General features: G+C 47.8%; 1 protein-coding gene across 1 annotated transcript in view; it reads right to left on the minus strand.

The window, feature by feature from the left end:
• Positions 1–5,419: 5,419 nt before the first annotated feature.
• Positions 5,420–9,629, minus strand: part of KCNJ2 (potassium inwardly rectifying channel subfamily J member 2) — a 7,975-nt gene continuing 3,765 nt past the window's right edge. The window contains exon 2 of the mRNA XM_057381869.1: positions 5,420–7,783. Within this exon, the coding sequence (XP_057237852.1) occupies positions 6,284–7,567 (1,284 nt within the window). The 5' untranslated portion in view covers positions 7,568–7,783 and the 3' untranslated portion in view covers positions 5,420–6,283. The remainder of the gene's footprint in view (positions 7,784–9,629) is intronic.

Here is a 9,629-nt window from a genome sequence, read left to right on the forward strand (position 1 = left end):
CTGGAGGCTGCACACCAGTGGAAGGAGCTCTCCAGCCCAGACAAATTCYGATTTCAGGGCTCTTTTTGGGTTCCTCGAGGCTGCAGTCCCCTGTCCTGTCCCTCAAACCCCGTGCTGGTGACACTGGGCTTGGGGACAGGGATTACAGCCAGCCCGTGTGCAGCCCAGCTGAGCTGAGGAATGGCTTTCCTGTAAGGAGATGTTCCAGGCACACACAGAACACGGGCATTTCAAGATGAGTTTGCTGCTTAATTTTTTAATCCCGAATCTTCCAGTGTGCTGGCTGATGCTCTGCGAGCCTTCATCCCCCCCAGCCCTCCCTGCTTTTCTGGGAGCTTTTCTCCCATCTCTGCTCAGAGGTCAGGGATGATCTGGAGCTCTGCAGCCCCAGGTGTGAGCTCAGGAAAGGTCCTCGATGCTCCTGGGACAGGTTTTCCTCCGGTCTGAGCTGCCTTAGGGCCGGGTTTGTGTTCTCTCCTGGGAAATGAGGATGGGATCACCTTTCCTGGCTCTTGTTGAGGGAGAGAACGAGCTGGCTCTGCTTCCTTGAGTGTTTCAGACACTGCCTGTGCTCAGACAGCCACAAACACGGATCAGTGTCCCTACAAACAGCTCAATGTCCTACAAACACGGATCAGTGTCCCTACAAACAGCTCAGTGAACCCACAAACAGCTCAGTGTCCCTACAAACAGCTCAATGTTCCACAAACACGGATCAGAGTCCCCACAAACACAGATCAGTGTCCATACAAACAGCTCAATGTCTCACAAACAGCTCAGTGTCCCCACAAACTCAGCTCCCTAGAGACACAGATCCTAGAAATGTCCCTAGAAACACGGATCAGTGTCCCCCAAACAGAGTTCAATGTCCCTACAAGCAGCTCAATGTCCCCACAAACACAGGTCAACAACCCTATAAACACATCTCAGTGTTCCCCCCAGACCCACAAACCCTGTCCAGACCCACAAATGCAGCTCAGAGTCCCCTCTGGACCCACAAACCCCACCCAGTTTCCCCAAAAACACGGCTCAATGTTCCTACAAGCACGGTTCAGTGTGCCTACAAACAGAGGTCAGTGTCACCCCCAGACCCACAAACCCAGCTCAGTGTCCCACAAACCCTGTCCAGACCCACAAACACAGCTCAGAGTCCTCTCCAGGCCCACAAACCCCACTCAATATCCCCACAAACCCCACTCAGTGTCCCCACAAACCCCGCTCAGAGTCCCCACAAACCCCACTCAGAGTCCCCACAAACCCCACTCAGTGTCCCCACAAACCCCACTCAGTGTCCCCACAAACCCCGCTCAGAGTCCCCACAAACCCCACTCAGAGTCCCCACAAACCCCACTCANGTCCCCACAAACCCCACTCAGAGTCCCCACAAACCCCACTCAATGTCCCCACAAACCCCACTCAATGTCCCCCCAAACCCCTCTCAGTGTCCCCACAAACCCCACTCAATGTCCCCTTCCATCCCCATCTCCCCCTCCTTCACACACGGGCTGCACACACCGAGCTCATCCTCAATATTTATTTTTTTTTTAATCATTTATTTAGAAATAATAAAATAAGACATAATATATAAAAATCTGTACAATCCACAATTTGTGCAGTACATTAGGAAGACTTCGATACAAAAAGGCTGCAAACAGGAAAATAGTCATGGACAACTGTCGGATGCCGAGATATTGTTCGTCTTTACAAGAGCTGCAGGCCAAAAAAAAAATGTCCTTACAAAAAATCAGCTTCTGGTGGGCTGTGGGGTGGCAACTGTGCAGCACCTTCTACTTCACAATGGTGGTGAGCAGCCAGAAAATGAAAGACATTACAGTACTTCTCAGTTTTACCTTGTAATCCATCGTGAAAAGAAAAAAAAAAGAGACTTAAGAGAACAAATGAAATATATGTGAACCCTTTGTCTTTTCCCATRAAAATGTTTTAGGGCTGAGAGAGGGTGATTAAACCCGGGTAATGAGTCAGGAGTGCCACCCCGGCCAGATTAACCCGGGACAACTCGCAGGGAAGAGGCAGAGGGAGGGAAGCATCCCCACCTGCCTGGGTTCCTGTCACTGTACACAGAATTATGGGTCAGACAATGTGTCTCATTCAAGTATTTTCAGGGAAGGGCAGAAATAACATATTCCCCCCCAGCCCCTAAGCAAAAGACAGGATAAAACCTTCTGTGCGAGCCGGGCGAGCCAAACTGTCCCGGGTGAAAGGGCCGAGCCAAGGCCTGGGGAAGTCTGTGGGGACAGCTCCATCAGTTTAAAATTTTTAAAGTTTAAGGTTTAAAGCTTAAAATTTTAMAGTTTAAAGTTTAAAATTTCAAGCTTCAAGTTTGAAACTTAAAGCTTAAAGTCCAAAGCTCAAAGCTTAAAATTCGAAGTTTAAAACTTCAAGTTTGAAGYTTAAAATTTAAAGTTTAAAGCTTAAAATTCAAAGTTTAAAACTTCAAGTTTAAAGTTTAAAATKTAAAGTTTAAAGCTTAAAACTTCAAGTTTAAAGCTTRAAGTTTCAAATTTAAAGCTCCAAGTTTAAAGCTTAAAGTTTCAAATTTAAAGTTTAAAGCATAAAACTTCAAGTTTAAAGTTTGAAGTTCAAAGTTTAAAGCTTGAAGTTCAAAGTTTAAAGCTTAAAGTTTAAAGTTTAAAGCTTAAAGTTTCAAATTTAAAGCTTCAAGTTTAAAGCTTCAAATTTAAAGTTTAAAACTTCAAGTTTAAAGTTTAAAGCTTAAAGTTTAAAGCTCAAAGCTTAAAGTTTAAACCCGGCATCAGCTCGGCCCAGGATCGACGGGAWCCGGAGAAACGCTGTTCTAGTCCTTAAAAAAAATTAATATTTTTTTAAATTACTCCTCCAATTTGCCGAACTGATGGCAAAAAGGGGAAGGGCACCGAGCAGCTCCCCAGAGGCTGAAATTTGGGATCCCCTGGGCAAAGACAAAGGGTGGGGAAGGACAGGATGAGCAGAGAGCAATGGATTACACCAGAACAAACCCCCCTCGGCACTGCGGGAGCTCCGGAAAAAAACACCACAACGGGGCTCTCAAATGAAAAGTCCATGCTTGAAAAATAAATTAAAGAGAAGTTCAGAGCATTAGGAAYCCTATAAGGCTTGCAAGTAATTTGCTAAAAATCATGCTAACCTGTAGCATCTAGTCCTAGCGAGCCGAGACTGCTGAGCTGAATTGATAATTTTTTTATTTTTTTGTGGCCTTTTCGTTGTCCTCTCCTTGTCCTCCTTTACAGACTTCTATTTACATTTGGCTTTAAATATGAAAATACTTGATAAACTTTATAAAATGTACAGTTTTAAAAATAGTTCTGAAAAACTGACTTGAAAAACAAAACGAAACAAACAAGAAGAAAAGAAAACCAACCAACCAAAAAAAAAAAAAAAAAAAAAAAAAAAAATCCAAAACCTCTGCACCAGAAATGTTAAAGGGGAGGGTTTTTTTTTTTTCTTTTTTTTTTCCCTCCTCTCTCGATTTCTTGTCTGTTAAAGAAATGAGACAAATCCTGCATTTTCCATCCCTCCCTCAAATATCTCAAGTATCGCTTAGGGGGAGCATYGTGCACCTTTCTCCTGCTCAGCCTCCCTTTTCCTGGGACATTTCCSTGTCCCCTCTGTGTCACTGAATACTCTTTGGTTTCGTTTTTTCTCCTTTTGCCAGCACATCCCTGTTAGCAGCACCAGCAGCATCCTCTCCACCACCTCTGACACAAAAACTGTGACCTCCCCTTGCTCTTCCATCCTCCCACCCCAGCAGCAGCCTCAGTCCTCGCACTCCATCCATCCTCTGCCCTCTCCAGGAGCTAAATTCTGTTCACAGCACAGAATTTCCACCCTTTCCAACCCACCCATCTTTCTGATAAGATAAGCATCTTATCAGAAACCAGTTCTCTTATCGGAAACCAGTTCTCTTATCAGAAACCAGTTCGTTTGGCAGGCAGGGCTGGCAGGGGCTGAAGGATTTCACAGATTTTCGTTTGCAGGAGCCACCAGAGCTGGAACAAGGCGTGTTTTAATGGCATACAGTGACCAATTCTGGGAGGTGTATGGGATGGATGTTTGGGATCACCATTTGGGATGGCTGTCTGGGAATTGTCCAGGGTGGCCGTCCAGGATCGCTGACCAGGATGGCTGTCTGGGATAATAATTTGGGATGGCCGTCCACGATCACTGTCTGGGATAGCTGTCCGGGATGGTCATTCAGGATCACTGACCAGGATGGTTGTCTGGGATAATCATTTGGGATGGCCATCCACGATCGCTGTCCAGGATAGATGTCCAGGATGGCCATTCAGGATCACTGACCAGGATGGCTGTCTGGGATGGCTGTCCGGGATCATTGTCCATGATCGCCATCCAGGATCTCTGTCTGGGATCACCATATGGGATGGCAGTCCAGGATCGCCATCCGGGATCGCCATCTGGGATCACCATCTGGGATCACCATCCGGGATCGCCATCCGGGATCACCATCTGGGATCCCTGTTCGGGATGGCCGTCCCCCCAGTCCCACGAGCAGAGTTTGCTGTCTCCTCAAGCTTAGAGGCACAGAGAATTTAAAGCTCCTTCTTGGTGAAGGAGCCAAACCACCAGCAGAGCCAGGGATGTGCTGAAGGGGACAACATCCGCTCGGTGACGGGTGACAAGTGTCACCCACTGAGCACCCAGCCGGGGTCTGCCAGGGAGGGGAGGCAGGGGATGATCCTCTCTCCAGCCTCATCCTCCCCAAAGAGCCCCTCTCTCCGTGGGATGGAGATCCCTTCCTGACAGCCCTGCCCTGCTGAACAGAAGCGTTTTGAGCAAATCTCCACCATCCCTGCGCCATTCCTGTGTGCCGCTTTTCCTCCTCCTCCTTCCTCCTCGGAAACCTCTTCCTTGCTGGGGATTTCTCTGCTGCTTGGCTCATCCATGCCCAGACTCCAGCAGCTCCATGGCACAGTTTCAGGGAAAGTCAAGGGCCCGGAGCTCTGCTTGGAGCGGGGTCAGGCCAGGGAGAACACACACATGATGCTGGTTTGCTTCCCCCAGCTGAGCTTTTTCCCTCCAAGAAAAGAGGGAATTTATTTCCCCGTGGAAGAACAGGGGGGAAAGAAGAGGAGTCCCAGCTTGCTTTAGATCCATGTCTTAAGCCTTTTGAATAAGGTGCAAAATAAAGGTTTTGAAAAGAAAAATAAAAAAAGAAAAAAAAGAAAGTCAAAACCAAAAAAGTGTCTGAGGTTTGATTTTTTTTTGTTTTGTTTAAAGCAGCCTGTTCCTTTTTTTTTTTTTTTTTTTTTTTTTTTTTTTTTTTTTTTTTTTTTTTTTTTTTTTTTTTTTTTTTTTTTTTTTTTTTTAAATAAACTCCACTGTGCAAAACTGTGCATTTTCTTTGGTATCCACTTAGGTAGTTTGTTTTTTTTTTTTTTTTTAAATAAACTCCACTGTGCAAAACTGTGCATTTTCTTTGGTATCCACTTAGGTAGTTTGAACTTAGTACTTTTTCCTATATATACGGATATTTTGTCTCATTTTTCCTTTAGACAGAGAACTAAATTCTCCCCCCAAATAAATCATAATTTTGCTGGAGGCTACTGATTGGCCTGATATTACATAATGCCCCTTATGTAATTGGAAAGAGAGAAATTGATTCTAGCTATCAACTACTGGCCTCAAAAGGAGTTTAAACTTTCTGGCAACATTGGCTTTTCTGAACTGATCACGAGCTTTTCAACCCAAAAAGTTCAACACTGACTCTTTTTTTTTTTCTTTTTAAATTACACAAGAGAAAATAAAAACTACACTGCAACAAAAATAACCATTTGTGTTCATGTAGTTAGCAGCAGCTTTTTAAAAAATAATTATAATAATAATAATAAGGCAGATCCTTGCCTTTGTTATGCCATTAAAAACATTCTTGTTCCCTAGAGAGAAGCATTCTGGAAAAAGTTGAAAAAAAAAAAAATAATAATAACCCAACCAAAGCTTGCCTGCAAGTTCAAGTTTTGTAAAAAAATATATACATAATTTATTCTACAACATATGTGCCTTCTGTTCATACTTAGACATGTTTAGTGCTTTGTGTTTAGAGTTCATTTCCTGTCGTCCCTCCTCTGAGGACAGCCCTAAAACCAGCCTGGGTTCCTCAGCTCCGCTGCCTTCACACCACGCTTCCACAGTACCGTTGTCTGCAAACCGTTCTGGGCCAACTTCTCGGGTCAACAGCGAGCCCCGGCCCGCTGGACACGGCGGGGATTCTGCCTCGCGRCCGGGCGGGAGAGGCGCAGCCTGCCAGTCATATTTCCGACTCCCGCCGCAGCGGCCGCGGCTCCAGGGGCACGCCCGCCTGGTTGTGGTGGTCCATGTCCGGGTGGGTGTCCGTGCTCATGCTCTCGGGCACCCCCGTGTCGATCTCATCCTCCTCCTTGCTGCTGAGGGCCACCTCGTTCTCGTAGCAGAAGGAGTTGGCRTTGGAGAGAATGTATTTCTTCTCCGCCAAGTCCCTGGCACTGCAGATGGGTGTGTTGGGCACTTCGTACGTTTTGTGGAACCGCGAGTAGTCCACCTTGTAGTAGTTCTTCTCCTCGAAGAGCACAGGCTCGTAGCGGTGGCCCCAGAGGATCTCGTTGGCCAGGTACGAGCTGCGGCACTGCGTGGTCATGGCGGTGGCCTCCACCATGCCCTCTAGGATGACCACGATCTCAAAGTCCGCATTGTCCATGTCCTGCTTGCTCAGGTCGTACAGAGGGCTGTCCTCGTCGATCTCGTGCACGATGGTGATGGGCGACACCAGGAAGATGCGGTCGATGCCGCTGTCGAAGCCCACGTTGATGTCGATTTGATCCAAGGGGATGTACTCCCCTTCTGACGTGATCCTGGACTTGAGCAGCTGCGCCCGCACGTGCGCCTCCACCAAGTGGCTTTTCCTCAGGTTCCCGACGCGCCACATCAGGCACAGCTTCCCGTCCCTCATGGCCACCACGGCGTTGTGGCTGAAGACCAGCGTCTCRTTTCTCTTTTTTGGCTTAGCCATCTTTGCCATGACGGCACCAATGATGAAGGCATCAATGATGCAGCCCACTATGGACTGGAAAACCACCATGAACACGGCGATGGGGCACTCGTCCGTGACGCACCTGAAGCCGTAGCCGATCGTGGTCTGGGTCTCGATGGAGAACAGGAAGGCTGCGGTGAAGCTGCTCACCTGAGACACGCAAGGCTTGCTGTTCTCTTGGTTCTCCAGATCCCCGTGCAACAGCGCGATCAACCAAAACACACAGCCAAAAAAAAGCCAGGAGAGGATGAAAGTCAGGCAGAAGATCACCAGCATCCACCTCCAGCGGATGTCCACGCACGTGGTGAAGATGTCGGCCAGGTAGCGCTGCCCCTTCTCGCCCACGTTGATGAACTGGACGTTGCAGTGTCCATCCTTCTTGACGAAGCGGCTCCGGCACTGCTGCCGGGTGTGGACCTTGCCCTTGCCGTTGCCGAAGCCGTTGGCCACGGCCATGGTGGACAGCTTCATGCCGTCCTCCTCCGAAGACACGATGCTGTAGCGGTTGGTTCGCACGCTGCCCATCACTACTGCCGGGGACTGAGGTGCCTCTGCTTTAGAAAACAGTCTGAGTTTCTGCAAAACCCTTTGGAGAAACAGTTTTGAAAGTTCTACAGGAACACACACGCGCGGAAAAAGCGGGCAGAGGCCGCAGTCCCCAAACGCCCTTGGATCAACCAAGGACAGTCTTCTGGCATGCAGAGTGAGCTCAGCAAGCCACCGTCATAGAGAGGGCATGGTCTGCAAGAGAAAGAGAAAYGGCACGTTAGGGCCTGGAGGAAAAGGACAAGAAATCCTTGGGAAAAATGACACCTGCGGACMTGCAGGAAGTCTCCTTTTTCTTAATGACATTTCCCTGCTCAGAGCTGTGCATGGACARGGGTCACACCGCAAGGAAGGAATCGCTGCTCCCGAAGGAAAGCACGGAAGCCATTGTGTCACACAAATCTGAGCAATATTCRCTTTAAAGCCGGGCACGCAAAGGATCTCTCTGCTGTTTGCAACTGTGATTCCTGCTTCTTTTGAAACCAAACAATTCCCTTTAACATCCTTCTGTTCAAACATAAATACCAAAGTGGTTTGTAGTGACTTGTGATGTGTCTTGTGGATTGTTTGACCCGTGACAAAGCAGAGAGCGGGCAAAAGGGAAGGTGGAGAAAGGGGATAAATTTGGAAAGTGCAAATAGCGGTGTTTCCATGAAATTGTACTGCGTACCATCTTTTTAATTAAGCTAAAAGACGGAATTGTGTTTTCTCAGCAAATGGCAGGAACAAGGGCTGCAGCAGCTCCTCTCTAACTCCAGAAACTCATCGGGATCTCTGTGTTTTTTATGCTCACATTTGGCCTAAGTTGTACAACAAATTAAACCTTGTAGAACCCCTCGTGTGTTCCTGCTAAAAGCAGACAGTAAAATGCTGAAGAAGCAGCTGAGTGAGTCCCTCACACCTGCAGGAGCGAGTCCCAGCACTGCCTGAAGCTCCATCGCTTCCATCCCCAGCAGGTAACGGGCCTCAGTGTCCCGTGGGTGTCAAACACCTGTTAGAACTCAGCAGAAAGGCTACAAAACCTCCTTCCCGAGGCGAGAAGCCACCAAAAAACTTGTTTCAGGGAGGCCTGGCTTAGACCCAGGCCTAGCTTTTAACAAGTGCGTCATCCAGCAAGTCGTGTCGCGCCTATCAGGAAATGGAACTGCAACACTGCAGAGGAGAGGGGAYGCATTAAAGCCACTGCTGCATCCACACACGGCCCACAGAGGGGATAAAGCTCAGCCTGACAGGAGAGCAATGCCTGCTGTCCCTCTGGAGGCTCCAGAAGCATTCACAGTAGCAGGGGATTCAATCGCCGTCCTCTTCCTAAATTAATGTTATCAAAACTCATCCGAGTTTTGTCCAAAAGCCAGCAGAACTGCAGCCATGGTGCAGCACAAGCCCTGCCCAGCAGGACCTCTGCTCTTCCTCTGACAACAGCTGTAGATAAGATGTTATCTCCTTTCCCAACAACAGCAGCCCCTGAAGCCCTGCTGAGGCGCTCAAAAAAACTCCAGCGATTTTCAAACAACTCCTGGAGCCCTCCCACATCCTTCAGCTGGAGCTSAGCAAAACACTTGTCAGGAAAGGAGCAGGTGACAGACAAACAGCAACATCACGGGCTGTGTGCAGGCTGCTCTTCCCTCCAGGATCTCCTCGGGCTTTGCTTTCACCTCCTCTTTTCTCCTCGCTCCTGTTTGTTGTGCAAGAATGTGTCTCGATGCCTCCTCGCCAAGATTACTCATCCGTGACTTCAGCTCAGACAAGACATTTTGGCAGCTTTTGGTGGGTTCTGTAATGCCTGTTTGAGTGCAGCTCTCAGCACTGAACGCTTCTGGAGCTGCCTTTCTACTTCTTCTGGGCAATTTTTCTTTCTTTTACACAACTGTCTGGCCTCCCCTGTGTAAAGATCCAATTTTCCTCCCCCCTTACACCTTTTTATTCACAGGGTTTCTCATTCCCGTCAGGATATCATGCTCAAAAACACAAAAGAATTCTTTTAACGCTCACTTAAGTGATTTGTTTTGGCCAAAACCTCACTTTTATTAGAAACCTGAAC

The sequence above is a fragment of the Malurus melanocephalus genome, unplaced genomic scaffold, assembly GCF_030028575.1.
Source record: "Malurus melanocephalus ecotype Western Australia unplaced genomic scaffold, MMel_1.1 scaffold_537, whole genome shotgun sequence".
NCBI classification, from domain to species: Eukaryota; Metazoa; Chordata; class Aves; order Passeriformes; family Maluridae; genus Malurus; species Malurus melanocephalus.